This window comes from Perissodus microlepis, chromosome 10 (assembly GCF_051167445.1).
Source record: "Perissodus microlepis isolate ML-2025 ecotype Zambia chromosome 10, ASM5116744v1, whole genome shotgun sequence".
NCBI lineage: Eukaryota > Metazoa > Chordata > Actinopteri > Cichliformes > Cichlidae > Perissodus > Perissodus microlepis.
In genome coordinates, this window is record NC_140470.1 from 19,203,891 (window position 1) to 19,224,972 (window position 21,082).

General features: G+C 41.7%; 1 protein-coding gene across 4 annotated transcripts; it reads right to left on the reverse strand.

Annotated features, from left to right (window-relative positions):
• Window positions 1-40: 40 nt before the first annotated feature.
• Window positions 41-21,033, reverse strand: LOC146379312 (clustered mitochondria protein homolog). Of its 4 annotated transcripts, XM_084940519.1 has the most exons (30): window positions 18,504-21,033; window positions 18,184-18,260; window positions 13,838-15,157; window positions 12,512-12,672; window positions 12,252-12,423; window positions 11,829-11,969; window positions 11,615-11,745; window positions 11,379-11,533; window positions 11,071-11,196; window positions 10,844-10,982; window positions 10,620-10,712; window positions 10,200-10,418; window positions 9,896-10,071; window positions 9,472-9,783; window positions 9,239-9,372; window positions 8,827-8,928; window positions 8,610-8,710; window positions 8,373-8,525; window positions 7,905-7,967; window positions 7,569-7,816; window positions 7,397-7,481; window positions 5,614-5,767; window positions 4,409-4,548; window positions 4,217-4,297; window positions 3,609-3,734; window positions 1,907-2,028; window positions 1,657-1,750; window positions 1,441-1,575; window positions 1,284-1,357; window positions 41-1,152 (listed from the first exon to the last, which is right to left on the reverse strand). In XM_084940519.1, the coding sequence occupies exons 3-30, from the start codon at window positions 15,111-15,113 to the stop codon at window positions 1,041-1,043; spliced, it is 5,025 nt and encodes a 1,674-aa protein (XP_084796645.1). In that variant the 5' UTR covers window positions 15,114-15,157; window positions 18,184-18,260; window positions 18,504-21,033; the 3' UTR covers window positions 41-1,040. The 4 variants fall into 4 exon arrangements, with proteins under 4 accessions (XP_084796645.1, XP_084796642.1, XP_084796643.1 ...); XM_084940516.1 differs by having other exon boundaries at window positions 7,397-7,816; XM_084940517.1 differs by having other exon boundaries at window positions 7,397-7,816; window positions 18,179-18,260.
• Between the last annotated feature and the right edge of the window lie 49 nt (window positions 21,034-21,082).

Consider the following 21,082-nt stretch of genomic DNA (forward strand, 5'->3'; position numbering starts at 1 on the left):
TTTTTTTCTAAATTAAAGGAAAAAAAAAACATAGTCACCATGGCGTTATAAGTCATTTTTATTGTCAGCTGCATCCATGTTTTGATTTGAATAGATGAAATTACACCGCCATGCTTCGGCTCTACAGATGTTGATTTATACTAAACAACTCACAGGAAGCTATATCAGAAATACTCGGATAGTTTTCAGATGGAATAATATATAAAATATATAAAACTGTCGCTGTTTTTATGAAGTAGAAATGCAATTTCAAAGCCTAATCCTCTCATTTTTAAGCTTTCTGTTATTATATAATAGAAGAATAAAAAAATAAGATGATATTAATGACAACTAAATTGTGGTACAGATCTAAATCAGTCTCACACAATAAAATGTATTCATTAAAGTGCCCCCAGCCTTTCTACCTATTCTCACTCGAATGTTACTTGATTCACACAAGTAACATAAATGTTGGACTTTCAGGTCTGTGGCCTATCGCACAATACAAAACACACACTTAATATAAGCCTATAAAATAGTTACTTAAAAAAAATCTATTTCTTCTGCATAATGGGAACTCGTCTACTCTACTTTGTTCTGAGAAATGCTCATGGCACAAGTGTGAAACCCAGTGGACACTCAGGGTAGTGCAAGAAGACGACATGCCATTTCACAATCTGAGATATTAAACACTGTGGCTATATATTTTTTTCTCTGTATACGCAGTGTAAAACTTACTGTGCTTTTCCATTCATCTAGCAGCACAATTCTTGCTTTTATTTATCTACTTTCACGACAAAAAGGAAGTGAGTTGAACGTGTTTGCCATCACGTACAGTGCCGTACAGTTCGGCAAGAGCTTTATTATGGCACTGATAATCTATGTCTACTGACAACAGCAGAGCAAAGTCCTCTTTTAACAGGAGACAGGTGCACCTGGGTGACCTGCTTAATAACGGCATTGTTTTGCCTCGCTTTCATCCGCCATTGCTGCTCATTGTCCACGGTCACTTTCACAGATCATGCAGGTGTCCCATTGTGGTTGTGTTTTTAGTTCATAAGTCAGTATTGTTGTTTGTACTCCACAGAACTTAACAATTGATTTTCAAGCTCTTCCGTTTTCACTTTTACTTTTCCTTTAAACTCAGCCCGGAGCTCGTCAATTTCTTTTCCACTAGAAAGGAAAAGGCAAAACATATATACAGTGAGAGGGAAAAGCACATTTACATGAACAATTTTAATCAGGGAGTGTTAAACTGGCACATTAGTGGCTACTTTCGATCCTGTGTCTGTTTCAGTAATCACCTGAGGGGGATGAGAATGATTCCACATGTCAGGTTGAGCTGCTGGAGTATTGTGGGAAGGCTCGGTGTGGAAAACTAGAGAAAAACAGACAGTCACAACCAGAAATGCATGCACTGCATATCTGTGTATGTTCACATAACATCCAAACTGTGCAAACCTTTGGTGGTGGAATACAGGCACCAGGTGTGTTGCTGTATATTTGGTTGATGGCTTTCTGAAGGATCACAGCCTGCTGAGTGAGGCTCTTCAGGTATTCCGAGCTTTCCTTAGTGTTGTTATGGTTCTCACCAACCTACACATGTTCAGCAACAGTTAAAATCCAGAGCAGGAAGCATGGACATAACACCAGAAAACACTTTATTCTAAAACACACCTGGCTCTTATATATTGAATAAGCTTCTTTCTCGTGGTGCAGAGCTGATCGAAACTCTCCTTTACTCTCATACACAGTGGCCAGCAGGTGATGACTGTGCAGAAGAAAGACATGGAAAGGATATTTTTTTGCAAAGAAAATTCAAATGTGAACAGGAAGATCACAGCAGTTGTCTCTCAAACTTTCTGTAACTGAATCTATGTTTTTTTATGCAAGAAGAAGGAGCGTGAGGACAAAGTGTGTCACGTACCTGTGTGCGTGTTTCAGGGATGTGACACCGTGGTATTTTGAGGTTAAAGTTAAGGCATTCTGCAGGAACTTCAGGGACAGCTCATACTCCATCAGTCCATGAAGTACCAGACCTAGCATGCTCTAACACAGAGGAGCAAAACAGGGACACAAACGCACAAATGAGCTCTTACTCTTGAGTAGTTCATGGATATGACCCACTTTGACCTTTTGACCAGTTTCACATGTTCGAAAAGTGTCGTCGTTGTTCACGAATTATGAATGAATTAGTCTGCTTGTTTATGTTTACACCTCATTTATGCCAAGGACAACACCGCACAGCAGTGATCGTTGAAAAGTTTAAAGGTATATCAAGTTGAACTTAGAGTAAACATTATCATGTAGTGCAATATCACATAGACTACCACTGTGTCACATAATATTGTGGTTCTTATATAATGTGTTACATATTCTCGGACTTTTACTTTATATTTCACTCATTAAAATATCAAAAGGAGTCAGTTGAGGTGGTTTGGGTATCTGATTAAGATGCCTCTTGGGCAAGCATGTCCTACTGAAAGGAGGCCCTGAGGTAGACCTGGGGTTTACATCTCTTGGCTGGCCTGGGAACACTGACACACCAACAGGTTTTCTGCTTTTCGGAGTTTTTATCTTCCTCAACTGTTTTGAATGTCCAAATAAAAAAATCTTGATGGTAAGAGGGTTTTTTTACATTAGAAAAGCAGCTCAACCGCAGCTGTCCCTCTGATGTACTCATATCTAATATTGTCGCTTCTGATTACGTCCAATGAAACCTGAGCATCCTTATCTCCACCACCTCCAGCTCCACCTCGTCTTTTTGCTGTCTCTGTACCGTACATCATAGCAGGTCTCACTACCATTTTGTAAACCTTCCCCTTCAGTCTGTATTGTCCCTACCTTTGAAAAGTTGACCTCAGGTATTTAAACTTATCTACCTTCACTGTCTTAACCTTTCTTTTTGCCTCCCCTCATTCACACACATGTATTCTGTCTTGCTTCTATTAACTTTCATCATTCGTCTCTTCAGTAAATACCTCCACCTCTCCAGGCTTTCCTCCACCTGCTCTCTAATCTCACTACAGATCATCTGCAATATCATCTGCAAGCATTATAGTCCATTGAGACTCCTGCCTGATGTCATCTGTCAGTCTGTCCATCACTATTGTCAACAAGAAGGAGCTCAGAGCCGATCCCCGTCGTAGCCTCCACTTTGAACCCATGTGTCACTTCTACTGTACACCTCACCACTGTCTTGATTTCCCATCCCTCGCATACTTCTCTGTGACTTTTAACTTCCTCATGCAGTACCACACTTCCTCTCTTGTCACCCTATAATATGCTTTCTCTAGAGCCACAGACACAGTGAAGCTAATTCTGGCCTCTATACTTCTCCATCAACACTCACAAAACAAACGTCACATCTGTAGTGTTCTTTCTTGGTCATCACCTCTCTTCTTAACCTAACCACAGGTGGGACACAAGCCCGTGTGCTCCCAGTGGCGGTCACAAGCCCGGATACATGGGGAGAGTGGTGTCAGGAAAGATACCCACCATAAAATCTTTGCCAAACCAAACACGCTAATATCCTTTTTTTTAAAAGATTATTTTTTTGGGCCTTTTTGCTTTTAAAGTATGTGGTCACCTGCTCAATAAATAAATAAATCAGGTGGGATCTCACTTACATCCAGTAATGCTACTTGTGGATGATCATCTCCGCTAACAAGCAGGGTGAGGTACCGAGCGCGATACAGCAGCTGTAGAGAGGTCAAGTGGCGGCCTCCAGCAAAGCAGTAGAGGGTCAAAAAGGTCTGAAGCATAAAATGATAATATATCAAAGACACATTTTAATAAATACAGTTAAGCATTTGGCTAGTTTTTGTTTTAATTTCTACATGGAAAAAATAATCCCCAGATCCAGTCGGTAACAGCTGCAGAACTGTGAGGCCAATATGAGCAAACTTGGGTTCTATAGATGGATTTTAAAAAACATGATAAGTGTCTTTATCCACATCACAGGGTCAAGACTTGAAAAACACAAATGATGCTGATGTTAATGAAACTATCCTTTTTTTTTTTTCTTTAACTGCAGATCTGTAAATAGAGCACCACAACTGCTATATTCATTCTAGTCATAGTGATGTTAGGTATCCTAATCAGGGATTGTGCCACTGAAAAATATCACTATATATATTTTAATAAGATGTGTGGATTGGAGATCGTTAGGTTGGAAGACAACACAAATAACATAACAAGACTGTCTGTAAATTAATGAAAAAGTGACAAAACTCACATAATCTTGTATGGTCTGTGGATGGTCTATACCATGCAGTCTCTCAGAACTCATTACGGCCTTTTCCTGGTGGCTGAGGGCCTGCAATGCATGGACACGTTACAGGAAACATTGCTGTACATTACTATGGTCTGCTTGATTCAGAAAGTTAAGTACTGGTTCATTGTACAACTTAACATAATGAATATTTACATCTGCGTTTTCTCCCAAGATGTAGCTGAGCCGTCCGAAGAGGCGCAGGCACATGCACACGTCCTCATGCAGGACCCCACACACACTGCTGAATAGAGTCAGGGCCTGACTAATCAAGTCGTAGCATTCCTTGAGAAGCCCTAAAATCAAACACAAAATACTATTAATGCACAGCAAATAAACAGAAATGAATATCTGCTCCTCATATGAAGACTGGCCTTTGAGCAGATCCATTATCAGGATCTGTATTGACAATGTGCATCATACATCGTGTTAAATACAAGGAACTGAGCGGCACAATACAGCACATATAGCATAAATGCGGTCATGTTTAATATGTGCACATGCTTGGTATAAACGCACATTTTTAAGTGTGTCATAAAATCATCCACACATGTCTACATGTAGACTGATGAGATGACTGTACAGGTTATTGATTGCTTACTCTTCTTATATAAGCTGGAAAGCCTTCTTGAGATGATTTCAATATAGGTGATGAGGTCCAGCATCCACCTACCTTGCTCTGTGGCCTGCACTATGAAGCCAGATGGGCTCAGCAAGCCATGTAGAGCTTAAAGTTGGCGTATGAAAGTGGCTGTCTCTTTACCTGGCTATATCACCATGGTAACTTATGGTGAGTGCAACATTAAAAGACATTTGCTTGGTTTTTGTGACTGACTGGCTGCTGAAGCTCCATATTAGATTAAGAATGTATTTTATTACAGAATGAGAAGTGTGGCTCTTGTATCACTGGCATTAAAATAGAGTCAGTGTCGCCACTATGAACAGGAACAAAGAACTATACTCTTTCAATTTGCATGTGAGAACTTCCTCACACACAGAGCATATTAGGAAGTTACTTTTAAAACAGTGATTTTTCTTTCTTGCAATGCAAATGCAAACAAATAACAAGTAGCACGTTAAAACTTCCTGTTGATTGTGTAAGCATACTGTTAACGCTTCTTCCCACGCCACACATGTGCCCCTATCAGATGTGTGATATTTTTAGTTAGTGACATTTAGAGTTTGTGTTGATGTTTGGAGGGAAGCAGCTCCTGCTGCTGCAGGATGTTAAAATGCAGGGATCTCAAACTCCTTTTACATCGAGGGCCACGTTTAATTTTACTGTAAGAAAAAGAAAAAGAAGAAGAACACATACACTGTATATTATGCTGTTTACGTCTATATTTGTGCTTATGTCTCACCCTGCTGCACCGCCAGCTGGGCTTGCTGAACAAGCCGCGTGGCATCCGATGACGTAGGCTTGAGATGCCGGACCACGGGAAACATGTTGACGATGTCCTCCTCACCAAATGCCGGCCTGTGTCGAGACTCAAACACATATTCCCTCAGCTGCACCTGAACACAGAGAAAGGGAATGGAGGAAGAAAGCAGATGCACTTTAAAAGTTGGACTTAATAACTTTGTGGTTTTTGGTCTGATTTTCTGCTCTAAGCACAGTAAATTGTGAACTTCAGCCACCAAAAACTCTGAAGCTTGATGTCAATATTCTATTTCTTGTGTAAAAGCACAAGAAATAGAATTATGGATTTAAGAGAAAAACTAAAGTAAAAAAACATTCACTTTTCACCCATGATTGTTATGATTAAAACTATTTAATAAATGTTAAATAAATGTAATAAATGCAAAAACAGCTCTATATTCCTCTTAAGTCGCTTAACTTTAGATCCTAGACTGCCACACTGTTCATTAATACATTCACTGGCCACTTCATTAGGTATGCCTGTTCAGCTGCTCGTTAAGACAAATATCTAATCAGCCAGTCACATGGCAGCAACCTGTGACGTGGGCAAGATCATCATAATGGGGGCAAAATGTTATTTTAGTGACCTTTAACATGACATAGTTAATTTCAGAAAGTCTGCTGGGATTTTCCTACACAACCAACTCTAGAGTTTACAGATCTTGGTCCGAGAAAGAGAAAATATCCAGTGAGCTCAGTAGGTGAAAATGCTTTGCTGATGACAGAGGTCGGAGGAGAATGTCTAGACTGCTTCAGGCTAATAGGAACAGGATAGAACAGGATATGGATGCTATAATTCAAACATGTTGCCTGATTTCATGAATCTCGTTTTCCGCTGCAACATTTGGATGGTAGGGTCAGAATTTAAAGTAAACAACATGAAAGCATGGCTCCATCTAGCCTTTTAATACCAGTTCAGGCTGATGGTGGTGAAATGCTGTTGGGGATATTTTCCTGGCGCACTTTGAGCTCATTACTACCGACTAAGTATCATTTAAATACCACAGGTTACCTGAGTACTGTTGCTGACCATGTCCACAGTGCACCCAAAATTAAAATCTCTGAGCAGTGTTTTCAACACCTTGTTGAATCTATGCCACAAAAAATTAAGGTAGCGCTGAAAGCTGAGGATGTACGTAGCAAAGTGTGCAGTGATAATTTAGGTCATTATTTGAATTTAAATCTTTGGTAGTATGTTATCTCTTTTTTTCTAAGGCTGATCATCTTGTTGATCAGCCTTGTTGGCTGAGAATCATCTGTCAACTTATTGCTATTAATAAAATCTAAATGTATTTGTCATTTAATTGTTATTGAAATTTAAATGTTTCGGATATTAAAAAATGTATTCTCTAATTTTAAAAAAATATTCTTGGATAAATGTAGGATAACATTGAATCTAGATCTTATCTTTTTTCCAGCCTCAGTTTATTTTCAAGTTTTTGACCTTGAAAGAACAGAAGTGTGGCAAAAAATAAACTAGATTACCTCACGTCAGCTTCTGCAAAGGGGTAGAAATGTTGACTCATGGTCAGTGATCAGCATTTTTACGTATTTTTTCTCCATATTTTTGTCCTGTCTGTTATGTCTTGACCAAATAAAGCAGTCTGTTGGGTATTCTATGATACAGATGTTGCGATTTCACGTAGCATTGCCGGTATGGAGACTTATGGGATGGAGACTTAATTTAAGTTCATAGGTTGCTGTATTATGAAGAGATGTCTGACCTGGATGCCTGTCTTGATGGCAATCTCTCTCAGCAGGGAGATCCTCTGAAGGTTGTGCTTTTCTATTACTTCATCTATACTTTCACTGAACACAGAGAGGATGACAGTGTAAAACTCTATCCAGGAACACATAGGCACACACACACACACACACACACACACACGCAAACACCTGTCAAATGTGTAGTGATAATAATCTCGAGCCTCAGCCCTGATCCTGCCCCACAGCTCGCCGGACGTCAGCCTAGCCCACACGCTGTCACTCAACAATGCGACTCGACTCCCGTGACTCCGGCGTCGGCGGCTCCTGCGACGGGAGAGCAGCTCGTCTGAGCAGGAGTCGGGGAAGCAGGAGGAGGAGGTCAGGAGGCAGTTTAGGAAGTGACTGACAGCTGCAGAGAAAGCTGCAGGTTCCACATCCTGGGAGAAAATAAGGTAATTGCTGATAAATCAAAAACAATGATAGGTTGCGTAGTGATTAGTACATGTGTTTTCTTAATCTGAGCACCTGCAGGTAGGTCCTGAAGATGTGTTTGGCACTTCTGAGGATGATTTCACTGACGCAAATTCTCTGTAAGGGAAGAGGAGAGAAGACTTTGAGAAAAAGTTCGCCTTCATGAGATCAAACTGCAGCTCAGTCTTCACAATCCATGCGTGAAGGCTAATATTGAGAAGACTGCTCTTGCTGCTTCACACGTGAATGAACAGACATTTAAAGGCTTGATGAAGGTTTAAAGTTTTGATTTTAGAGATGTTTCTTGATTTCTTGATATGACAAACGCTTTTCTATTTTTTTGCAAAATAAACAAAGCTTATAATAATAATAACAATAACGATTAGGAACAGGTTTCTTATACAATGCGGTATATTCAGTGGAATAAAATGCACGCTTCACCAGCCTAACAGACCCACCTTATACATATATGCTGAATAATAGCATTTATGTGGTATGGTTATTAATAGCTGTATTAAGTGCCTGTATATGGCCGAGTCGTCTTCTCTCCTCCACCCTGCCGAGCTCCCTCAGTATGGTGCCCAGATATCGCACGTTCACACCCCGCTGATGAAGCGCTGAGGTCAGACTTCCACCATCCATTGGCACTGCTGTGTGGTCAAGAGAGTCCATCAACTATAACAGAAATGACACACACACATCATCTTACACTTTATGCATATGATAAACTTAAACATTATCACTCCACACACAACTGACCAGTGCTGGGATCTGATGAGACAGGAGAAAAGCAGCTGCCTCCCACAGCAGGCATCTTTGCCTCTGAACCTCCTCTAAACACTCAGCAGGGAATCGAGCACCTGCAGGAAAGACACACAGTTCACCTTTAATCTGACAACATATACATATATATATATATACATATATATATATATTACTCTGAGTATTTGTATGTGAGCACAAGGGTGTTCAGTACCTGGAGAGCAAACATCAGGATTGAAGCGGATGTCAAAGCAGGAGTCACTCACTGAGCCGACGGCTCTACAAGCTTTCAAGATTGCATTTCTTTTCCTTATTTCTACAAAAATCAAATATGAAAGTATTGTCAGCCAACGTGAAGACAATCAGCTTTCTTTGCCCTCACACATCAGTTAACATTTAATATTTGCATTTTCATTTTGTGGCTCTATCATCTGTGATTCAGGCCTATGATAAAAATTCTTTAGTGTGTGTAGATTATTGCATGTGTTCCAGCTTCTTCTGACCTTCTGTAGATTTCTCTATCAACAGTTTAAAATCAAACATCACATCTGCAATGCTCTTTCTCAGCATGACACCTCTGTACATATGTCATATTCACTTTATTTACTGTATAAGGTCTTATTCACCCATGTCAGCACTGGCTGCAGGTCTCTCCCCAGTATCTGAATCACAGACGGGCTTCTCACTCCACTCTGTGGCTTCATCCTGTTCAGTCAGCTGGCTCAGCTCATGCGACACCATCTTCATGAAAAGCTCATACCTACATCATAAAATAAAAGATAAGAAGATGAGAAAGCTCATTTTCTAACATTGGCTCATCCTGCTGGTCTAGCAGTTCAGTTCTGAAAGTCTCCCTCACCTGTGCTGGATGAAGGCCTCAATCAGCTCAGGTCTCAGGCTGGCCAGACTGTGACAATGGAGACATGGGTAACCAAAGCTCTGGCACTCTTTTGGCACCTCCTCCCTCCTCTCCTCTGTCTCTGAGAACTGGAAGTTAAGATCTGGGGGGAAGGTTCGCAGGAGGTCCAAGATGTAAGGTCGTCCATCATTACCCAGGATGCCTATGGTCTCGATGCCAGAGCAAAGCTCCACCGGTCTGTTGTTGTGGTCTAAAACCTGGTGACGCTGGATTCTCAGCTGCTTACTGGTTTTGTCCAGCAGCTCCAGAAACCTGCCATAAAACACACTCCTGCTCAGCTGCAGTAATAGTGAAAAAATAAAAGGGCACGTTTTTCGATCAAGATCTACAATATAAGATTTCACTGAGTATGTAGGAATGTTACCTCGGATGAGTAAACACTGTCTTGCCATTGTCATTGGAGCCGTACACTATACTTTCCTCCTGATTTTTCTCAAGTATCCCAGGAACGATCATCTGTGCAATAACTCGGACACCGCGATAATCCACCACAGCTGTGCCGATTGTGTGTAGCCCCTCTATGTCCACTGATGCATATGCCTGCAGCCGTGGAGATTATTTTTTGACCAGTTTGACCATTAATATCCTTATAACTACACCCTTAAAGATATCTGAAATTATAATTTCCTCCCAAACACCTCCCCGGTCATACCATCAGGATCTCTCACCTGAGCTCCTCTTAGGTCACAGATGGCAGCAGCGTGAGCAGCAGTGTTTCCCCCTAGTGGTCGGTAGTGCTCAGACACATCAAACCCCTGGCTGAAGAAGAGGTTGTTCCACATGAACATTTGCAAATGAGGCGACTCCCCTGGGTTTATCGGCATGATGTTGCCGTCAATGACAGCCGTAGCACCTCGTGTCGCAGCGGCCACAAAGTCACTGTTGGTCTGCGAGGAGGGATTCAAATATTGGTTAATGAGTTTATGTTTCAATAAAACAATTTGGTCCCAGAGGAGGAAGAAGACTAGAGGAAACATAAGAGGACTGTTATAAGAGGTCATGGCTTCTGGGCTTTAAATTGATTATCACAGGTTTGCTTCATTAGTAATGAAGGACAGACTTGGAAAGATGATGTTGGGAATCCGCACCTTGAAAATGCTCCTCTCTCTGTGCAGTCGTTCCTGCAGGGAGCTCCCAGGGAGCTCCCTGCATCCCTGAAGCTCCTCGTTCCAGTCCCGACTCTGAGATCATGACACACAACCCAAATATCAGCATCATCATCGCCATCAGTTGAAATGTAAAATCAAACCTATATTTTTACGTGTCCTGCATTTCCACATTTAGGTTGCCTCCTCGATCTTGCGTCCACTACCGTATGCTCATCCTGGCCCATGTAGCTGGCGTGCGTCTCCTCCGCTCTCACGCAGTCAAGGGTGTGGTCTCCGTGTGGCGCAGTCCAGGTGAACACCTGGAAAGGTGCTGCAATGCGCTCATAAAGGTGCTGCTGAACTCTGGCTCACAGCAGAGGATGGAAAATATTTTTACTGTCAAGCTTCATGCTAAAACAAGTTCTAAATCAATTCCAAACAGTTGGCTCACCTCTTCTTCTGCAGGGCGGTGAAGTTTTTCCTGAAAGCGGGGCTGACTTGACTCAGCAGCTCCACTAGAGAATGGCAAAGGGTTTTAGGAACTGCAGGTTTGGGGTTAAAGTTGAAGGCAGTTGACCTGAAGAAGTCAGAGAAGAGCACACGCCAAGTCAAGGCAAGTTTATACCCTTGAGTAACTACAGTAGTCAAGGGGAAAGACCAAAGTTTAATTATAATTATAACTATTAAACCTACTGGAAACATCTGAACAAAATATCTTGCCAGGATGGATAAAACCTTTTTATAGCATGTAAAACTCACTGGTTGAGGAAGAAACCCCGTGTAGAGGATGTAATATTGAGTTCTCTATCCTCCATAGTCAGGACATTCAGGTATATTAAGTCGCCGTGCATCTTCCTGTTTCCTGGAGGTGGGTTCCAACTGCTGAGGGTCAAGACCCGCAGGCACTGCAAAGGCTGTCATTTCACTGTTGTTTAACCACGACTAAATGCACATTTACCCAGCCTTAACTGCATGTAGAAAAACTGACAGCTCACCTTCCAGTCCTCTCTGACTGGCTGAAGTGGACACAGCGGTCGCTCCTTAGAGCCGGGGAGGACGTATTCTGGAGGGCTGCAGTCAACAGACTCCCTTTCAGAAGCTCGCCTCTTCCCCACGCTCTGACCATCTGCAGGGTTGAATGTAAAGGTGAAAGGGTTGAGCACTTTCTTACAGGGAAGCTGATCGTAATGTATGACAGAGGGGCGTTACCATTGTTTCCTCTGGTGTAGAAGGTGAGGTAAGACAGTGAGCTGCCGTTCACGCCGTTGTACGCATCGGTGGGGTCGAGGCTCCTCAGAAGATCACGTACATGTCTGAGATGAAGACGAGCATCACGCACCGAGTAAGATTCTGCAACAGGAGCAACAACGCTCACAAAGGATTCAAATCTATCTTGCACGAGTGCGGGATTAAATGGAAGCATTTTCCATATGAAGATGCTCATGAAATAAGATTATCAAGTGGAAATGCAGAAATAGTAATGCTAAATAATTTAACATCAGTATAAGAAGGTATGGATGTTTTGTACTCATGTTTTTCTTTCACTCTAATACTATTTTGAGAAATGACTCAAATGGTGAATCATCACATGAAGACAAAACTAATGCAGTAAGAACAGGAAGAGGCAGTTACCCTCCACCACCTTGATCACCGCTCCGTCACGGATGCCCGGGACAGAGTGCAGCTCATTAAGGCTGTCGAGCGTGACACCACCCAGCTGGAGGGAGAAGCACGTGCGGTGGCAGGTGATCTCATGATCCATAAGCACCTGGTGGAGCTCCACAACCAACAGCTGGCCGGTCACCTGATGGTGGAGGAGAAACATGAGAGCTGAAGTGAAATGAAGACACAGTGAAGTGAATCTTTGAGAAAACAGGGACTAACAACAGAACCTGCAGCTCAAAACTTTCTGTTCCCGGAGGCTGGATTCTGACAGTAAAACTTGTCTCTTGGAGATCAACTATGTCTTGGATACTGAGTTTTTTCCTTTTATCATCATCAGACTGCTCTGGGAGATCATCTTCAGAGGGTGCTGTAGCTGGATTTGGATGTGCTGTTAAACAGAAGAGAAAAGACAAAAATAGACCATTGAGATGAAACTGGCTGAAAAACAAACAAACACTTTAATGTGAGTTAATCAGGTGGAAAATACAAATTCAAAACGAAAAAAAAAAAACAAGGAAAGTTGATCATACAGGAAGCACCCCGAGAGCACTCTGCTCACTCTCTGGGCAGTATTTACTTCTAAGGGCAGAGGATTGCATACATACTTTAAGAAGTTTGTAGTGGAGTAAAAATCAGATAAGGGCAGCATGGCAGATGTTTACTCTGATTACCCAAACATTATGTTGGAGCGGGTAATGGATAATAGATGCTGATTTGCGAATAACTGGACATGAACAACTTGAGCTTATTATATAATTTTATATTACAGTGTATTTCGGCTTTTCCACATTCCAACAAACACTACACTTATCAGAATCAGAGTTTTTAAGTTATAAAGCTTTTTGTCAATTTTTGGAGATTATATCTCGGAATTTCAGGAGCAGGACCACGCCTCCAAACACGCTCCTTCTGGTTGTCATCTATATAGGTTCCCCCAGTTCTGCAAGCTGTTCATTCTTGTTTACATGCCCCACCCTCCCTCCCTCCTTGTTCTCAATTCTTTAACTTCTTCACTCCTATTAGTACATGGGGTTCTGCCAAACCCAGTCCCCTTCGAGGCCTTCCCCAAACCGCAGCTCAATTCATGTCCAAGTATTCACCTTTACCTACTAAAACGCTGTCAAACCTAAAATGAGGACGTAGGCCCAGCTAGTGAATTGACCTTGAAGTCCTTGAAGAGCAGGATCTAGACCCCTACGAAATTTGACCAGAAATCTTTCAAAACTTTTTAAGTTATTGTTTTTACAGACAGAAACAATGACACGACCAAAAATACCAAAAATATGCCTTCCTTGTCCGAGGAAGTGAAAGAAATCTAAAAAATGAAAAGGAAGATGGCGCTATGAAGCGCCTTGAGGCGACTTTTGTTGTGATTTGGCGCTATATAAATAAAATTGAATTGAATTGAATTGAATTGAATTGAAGATGAATGAAGATATGGTGTTATCGTCCAGAGTTTTTCACTGTGATAGATTTCAGACTAAATAAATGAGTTCTTAAACACAGACTTAGCTTAACCAGCTGTAATACTGACTACAAAAAAATCCACTCACTTTGGACATGTGTTGCTCCCAGAAACAGTCTGTCAACTAAAAAAAGGGTCATTCGATCAATCTCAGTCTCTCTTTCTTCTTCTCCTTCTGCCTGTCGCTCATCAGTCTTGATGGCTTCCTCTAACTTCTTTGGCAGATGTGACTTGTCCTGACTCTGTATATGACCTGCTGTCTGAACCACATGGTTGTTTGTTTTTATGTGGATATTATTATGTTGCTTTTCATTTGCAGTCTGCTCTAACTCTTCCATCTGTCCATTGTCCTGATTGCTCTGTTGTTTCAGGTTCACGCAACCCTCAGTGGGGTCAAAGTTTTCCACATTTTCTGTGTCATTATTGCTGCATTTTGTCATCTTCTCTGACTCCACTGCAGCAATGTTTTCATTTGTGCCGCTGACCTTGTGGTCAGCCTGCATCACTGAGGTGTGTTTGGATTCAGTCTTTTGCTTGTCTGGCTTTTTGTTGCACTGTAAGGTTGTCGGCTCTCTCAGGGCAGAATCTGTATGTTCCTCTTCAATTGGGTCAGTGTTTCTTTCTGTCTGCAAAGTTAGCTTTGTTAAGGTGGCCGTCACTTCGAGTTTGTCTTTGGCTGTCTGCCTTCCTACCTTTCCTGGCAGCTTCAAGTCAGCAGAAACTTCAACGTCACACCAAATGTCACTGCTTTTCTTCTCCGATGTTTGTGCCTCCAAAAACAGCTGTTCCACACCTTCATGTTGATCCCAATCATGCATCTCTTTTCCAGTCTCACTATTAATGATCATACTTCCTCCCCTCACCACCCTCTTATTACCGAACTCGAGTGTTTCTGTTTGTGTTTGAACTTCTGTTTGCGACTCAGTCTGAGTCTGCACCCCCATACCAATCTGGGTCTCTATTTCAGTCTGAGTCTCGACCTCAGAGTACCCTCTGCCTCGCACCTCATTGCTCCTCCCTCGTTCTTCGCTTCTTTGCTCGCCCATCCCCTCGCCTCCTCCTTCATCCTCCTCAGACACGAGCAGACACACCATTGGCTCCACCAGAGTCACATCTCCTCCCAAGCTGCTGCTTAGGATGATGTCAGGAAACAGAAAGTTCTCCGGTTCGAGGGCCAGGTTTGTTATACTGTTTGTTGAGACGGTTAACGCGTCGTCCTCCGAGTTGTCCAGCAAACTCGGTGACTCACATTCACTCTCTTCGCTGGACAGCAGAGGAGATCTTTCTGCCTCACCCGGGCCTGGTGTATCCTGACACTTAAAGTAGTTTGAGAGGGTCTGGCAGCACTGGAAGATGTTTCCCATGGTGCCTTTATGCGCTAAAAAGAAGTAAAAACTGTGAAGGTGACCTAGAGAGGACCAAAAAAAAAAAACCTATGTTAGTGTCAAACCCCAGTAGAGTCCACTTATACTTTCATACTTGAGCCAGTGTTGTGTTCAGTTACAACAATAAAAGGGAAACAAATAAGTCAAACTAGGAAATCACAAGCAACAAGACCCTACAGTTTTGACAAAGTAAGAACTTTATTTAGAGATAATGAATGGTCCTAATTATTCCTCATTTCACCAGAAAACAACGCAATCATACACAAACATTAGACATTGTTTTCTCTTCTAGATAAACCTGACATGTTTGGGGCTGTGTTTTCTATCTTGACATTGGTGGAATGAATTGTTTAATCTCTGGCAGATCTCAGCCCATTTTATGTATAAAGCACATCTGTCCACAAAACCAGTTTCTCACCAGTTCCTCAACATGGAGCTCCATGCAAGAGCTTACCTCATGGGGTTGGGATGGTCATAAGAAAGGTGGCAGATTAGCCCACAACTTCATGGGAGGAGCATGTTAATGATCTGAAGGCAGCCACCAAGAAAACTGGTGGTAACACTACACTGCAATTGATTGAAACATTGCAGCACCTGCAAGGTCCCTCTGTTGAAGAAGACCCATCTTCAGTTTGCCCACTCCTCTTTATCATTTACAGAAAACATGTAAATGATTCAGAGAAGGCTTAGGGAAAAAAGTGCTGTGACCAAATGAAACTAAACTTGAGCCACCATGTTTGAAGGATGAGAAATGCTGAGTATCACCCAAAGATCACCAAACCCCACAGTCAAGCATGGAGGTGGAAACATCATGCTTTAGGGCTGTTTTCAGCTAAGGGTACAGGAAGACTCCACCGCATTGAGGCACTATTGGACAGGGTCATGTACTGTAAAATCTTGGATGAGAACTAGGGCTGGGTGATATGGCCTAAAATTCATATCGCGATATAATTTGAAGCATGTGCGGTAACGAGATATATATTGCGATATATTCTTTTCTTCTGTATAACGTATTTTCCACACTATAAGGCACACTTATAATCCTTTAATTTTCTCAAAAATCGAGAGTGTGCCTTATGTATGCATTCTGGTTGTGCTTACTGACCTCGAACCGATTTTGGCGTGCAGAAATCTGTTAAAAAATGTTTTAGTACAACTTTGGTAAGCCGCACTGCTTGATGGATTGTCAGAGCATTACGGCTGCCGTAGTGAGGAGCTTCGCGGAGTAATCTGGGTCCAAAACTCCGTCCCTTCAGGTCCCAAAGTCAAACGATCACTGAGAGTTAAAAACGGTCTAAATTCTTTAATAGTCTTTAATTTTTAATAAAATCATCAGCGTTGCTGCTTTACCAGGTGTAACAATTAAGTTTAACATCCAGGCATCCATGAAAACAGAAGTTATTAAATTTAACAGAGTTAGAAGTTAACAGGAAGTTAGCTCGCTAGTTTCCACCTAAACATGACATACCATGTTCTGAGAGATTTTTGAAACTAATTAAAACGTACAGCTCTGCTACCACTTCCAAAATAATGAAGACAGAAAACTAAACAGCAGTGGCGTTTGCAGGGTTACTGAAGTTGGACTACCTGGTATATAATGTTGTGCTACGTGATTGCTAACAACACAGCTATGTTAGCATAACATTACCACAGTGAAGCTGGAGGACAAACGCCAACTGTTTTCCACTCGATAAAAGTTAACGTGAGGGATTCTGGTGGTCAGGGACAAATGCAATCACATAGCAGGATGCTATACACGGGCCAAACTTCAGTCAGGAGAACAACTGAGATCATTCATCCACAATACAAGGTTAGTTATTAATATACTGCAACATAGAGCAGCTGCGAGAGAATTCAACATTAATGAATCAATGTTACGGAAGTGGAGGAAGCGCAGTTTTTGGCTTTCCCCATATTTCAAAAGTGCTTCATCTCTTTGCTATGACTCTCAGCATAATTTGCAGATGATAATGGTTGTAGCCACTGCGATGCTTTAGACCAAAGCAGGCGCAGCTTGATGACATCATCAACATGCGCTATCGCGATAGAGCGGTATAGTCAAATCTCTATCGTTGGCCAAATTTATATCGTTTCTATCGTATATCGTTTATATCGCCCACCCCTAATGAGAACCTCCTTCTTTCAGCCAGAGCACTGAAGGTGTCTCATAGGATGGCTCTTTCACCATGACAGCTACCCAAAACATGCCACCATGGCAAGAAAGGAGGGGCTAAAGAAGAAATGCTTCAAGGTAATGGAGTAGCATAGTTGATCTCCAGACTTCTAGACCTCACCCTGTAGAAAATCTGAGGGGGGCAGCCTGAAAATTTTCACAGTTTCTGTAAAGAGGAGTAGGTCAAATTCCCTTCTAGGATGTGTGCAAACCTAGTGACTATCTACAAGAAACGTCTTTTGCCTGTGCTTGCCAACAAGAAAAAGTACAAAGTCATGTTTTGCTTGGGAATGAAAAACCTATTTCGATCAATGACATTTAAAACAATTTATAACTTTTTTTATAATGTCCTTCTTCTGGATTTTTGCTTGATATTCTGTCTCTCTCTATTAGATTGAAACTACCATAAAACGAGAGTCTGATGATTTCATTACAAGGGAGCAAACTTACAAATTTAGGATTGGATCAGATAACTGTTTCCCCCCACAGTACAAATTCCTGACTGCACATTTGATAACGCTGTCTTATGCTACCCAAAGCAAACACACAAACACAAACAAAAACAAACTAATTATATTTTAGTATCATGTTTTAACTTCTCAGCTTGCAGCTGTGATGTACAGTCGTACTTCTGGCTGAGGTTAGTAGACATCACTGCGAGGTATGGCTACAGGTGCAAACCCATTTACTTACTCAAAACTCAGAAGCACGCACTTTCAGTCTGGTGTGAGCGGCTAAGCCGTAACTGAGTCTAAGTTTTGACACTGCCACAAGCGTGCGTGTGTGTGTCATGTGTAAATGCAAGCAGCTTAGAGCCTTAGACGACAGCTGATGACAGGACAATCATGAAGTATTCCTGCAGAGGTGTCACCTTACAGTGGAAGGGCCTGGAAAACCTCAGAGACAAATTCTGATCAGACGAACTCAGCAGTGATGTTGGATGTGTAAAAATCCTGGAATGAGGAAGAAAACAGATGAGAAGGAGAAAAATATCCTCTAAAAAGCTTCAAAAGAGTCAAAGTAAAACAGCAGAAGATCTGAAATGGACAGAGTTATGATTTTATATGTAACATGTAGCACACCTTATTTTGACCTCATGAGAACACAAGCACAGCAGAAAATGAGCGCACATGTCTCAAAACAGAGAAAATCACATCAGTTCATTACAGATTAGTGTAGCAAATCTACAACCCTACCATCCAGTGTAGAAAGACTGAGTCTGTCAGTCTGTTTCATCTTCTCCAGATTCTCCTGCTCCTCATGGAATCAGAAACGTAAGTTTCCTCAGGCTTTCCTCCAGAGCAGGAGGCTCCCCAGTCCTTACAGCGAAACCACATTACACAAACTATGTGTGTGTCTGCCCTTCAAGGGGAGGAGAGGAGCTGTGGCAGGCCCTCTGCTCAAACACACAGTACCCGTCCAAGTCCAGAAGAGGGCAACCTTTCTGCCGCTCATGATGCAACTTCCTGTATTCAGATCGGCCCATGCTTTCTCTATCAATCTTGAACGTGTGAGCACGTGCAATGTGTATAAATAGCATCAGCAGGAGGAGGAAGAGGAGGAGGACTGGGACGAGGGCTGGTGCCTTTTCACATTGTGTGAGATGTAAACATGACACAGCAAACACCTCCTCAGACACTCAGTGCTGGAAATGAGGCTCCAGTAGGTGCGCTGAAAACTCAGGCATCAGTCTGAAAGCAGCTCTCTGGTTGCCATGGAAGCGCTGCAGCGGTACATTTGCATTCTGAGCACAGTCACCAAGACAACTGTGGGAACGTTCTAGAATGGGACGTTTGCTAGGAGACAAGTGTCGACTGACAAACTGAAAGAACCATGTTTGGGTTTTAATGAGTGATTTTTGTAAACCTAATTTCTCGCTATAGCTTATTTATATTTTGTTTTCTTTTTAATACATTATATATATGTATATACATATATGTGTGTATATTTGTGCGTATATTACTCATGTCAAAATTTAATTTTATTTAAACTGCCAGCTTCACTAGAAAGTAATGGTTCATGGTTCAGCGGTCTTGGTCTCTTATGTGTCCTTCACCTTGTTTTAGCAGGTTAAAATGTGCGTATATGAAGGTGTAGAGTCCCAGTTTTCCGGAATCAGATGAAGGACTAATTTCTGAAAACTGGACTATGAGTCTTCACAGTTTTCCTCCTCAGACTTGTCTGGACCCTGAATGCTCTCTCTGCTTTAATTTTTCAAGCCCAGAAAATCCAACTATGTAGGTGTTTGTGTGCATAATAGAGCACATTTTTAAAAAATGCTACTTGCTATAATACAATTTCCTATGTTCTTCCTACCTAATAAGGTAGCTAATACGATAATGCCTTAACAGCAGACATGCGGAAGCGACTCTTCATGTGTAAGATTATATCCCTATGACACCTATCGCAGGGCTCAAAGACTTACCCTTATAATAATCCCTCTGAAGACTGGGCTATACTGCCACCCAGTGCTGTGATTTGAAATAAAAGCTTACTTCAGTTTAAATTCCACTATTTATAATTTAACTTATAATCAAATTATAAAGAACACAATTACAGCAGTGCAGCAGGAGAAGTTAGCTGTTGACTAATAAAAACGTAAAATACCCTTATACCTGCTAAATTATAGTGTATTAACTATTAACTGTTTGAATATTTCTCCCATCCATCCATTCGCTTCCGTTTATCCTTTTCAGGGTTGTGGAGGCCGCTGGAGCCTATCCCAGCTGTCATAGGGCGAGAGGCGGGGTACACCCTGGACAGGTTGCAGGGCTAACACACAGAGACAGAAGGCCATTCGCACTCACACTCACTCCCGCATTCACGCCTATGGGCAATTTAGATTGACCAATTAACCTATCCCCACTAACTGCATGTCTTTGGACTGTGAGAGAAAGCCGGAGAGTACCCAGAGAGAACTCACGCAAACACGAGGAGAACATGCAAACTCCACACAGAGAGACTCCAGCCTGATGGTGGAATTGAACTCAGGACCTTCTTGCTGTGCGGCAACAATGCTAACGACCGTGTTGCCCAAATATGCCCCAAATATGAATATGAAATATGGGGGTGGAGTGGGGTTACTGTTTTATAATTTATTTTTACACCCGGGTTAGTTTTGCTTCCATTTTGGACATCTGTGAGGATATGGAGTGAGTCATCTACTACTCAAAAGGTTGTTGGATCGATTCTTGACTCCTCCATGCCAAAGAATCCTTAGGGAAGATACTAGACCTCCAAGTTGCTTCTGATGCATCTACTGGAATGTCACAAAGTACCTATGCATACATAATATGAATGCACCATACACTGTATGAATGTGTGTGTGATTGGGTGAATGAGACGTAGTACTAGGAAGTGTTTTGAATGTTCAACTGAGAAGAAGGGTGCTATTTGAACACCAACCCATTTGCCATTTTTTTGCTGTTTCTACATCCAATAATTTAATCACTTTCACTAGAGTGATTAATACCAGGTCAATAATAATAATAATAATAACTATTCCAATAATGCCATGCCATCATTGGAATAGATTGAGCTATTCACCTAAATTTTAAGATCCTTGTGTTTTCTGTGTTTGCGTTTGACCTTTCTATCTATTTTATCAGCATTTCTTTTGCCTACTTATGTATGACCTAAGCCTGGAATAAAGATTTGGATGATGCACTTTCCCCCTACCTTTGTGTCCTTAAAGAATCTTCTAAGGAAACATGTAATGAATATAAAATAAATTATTACAGCTTAGTGGGAGACTTGACTAGGGCAGAGAACTCGC

Excerpts from the sequence above, each read along its gene's own strand:
- LOC146379312 (XM_084940516.1), bottom strand. The coding sequence starts at position 15,113 with ATGGGAAACATCTTCCAGTGCTGCCAGACCCTCTCAAACTACTTTAAG. Across the intron at positions 7,968-8,372 it reads GACGACTCGGCCATATACAG|AGAATTTGCGTCAGTGAAAT; the intron begins GCACTTAATACA and ends CTTCCCTTACAG. Across the intron at positions 3,735-4,216 it reads CACAGACCATACAAGATTAT|ACCTTTTTGACCCTCTACTG; the intron begins GTGAGTTTTGTC and ends TTTATGCTTCAG.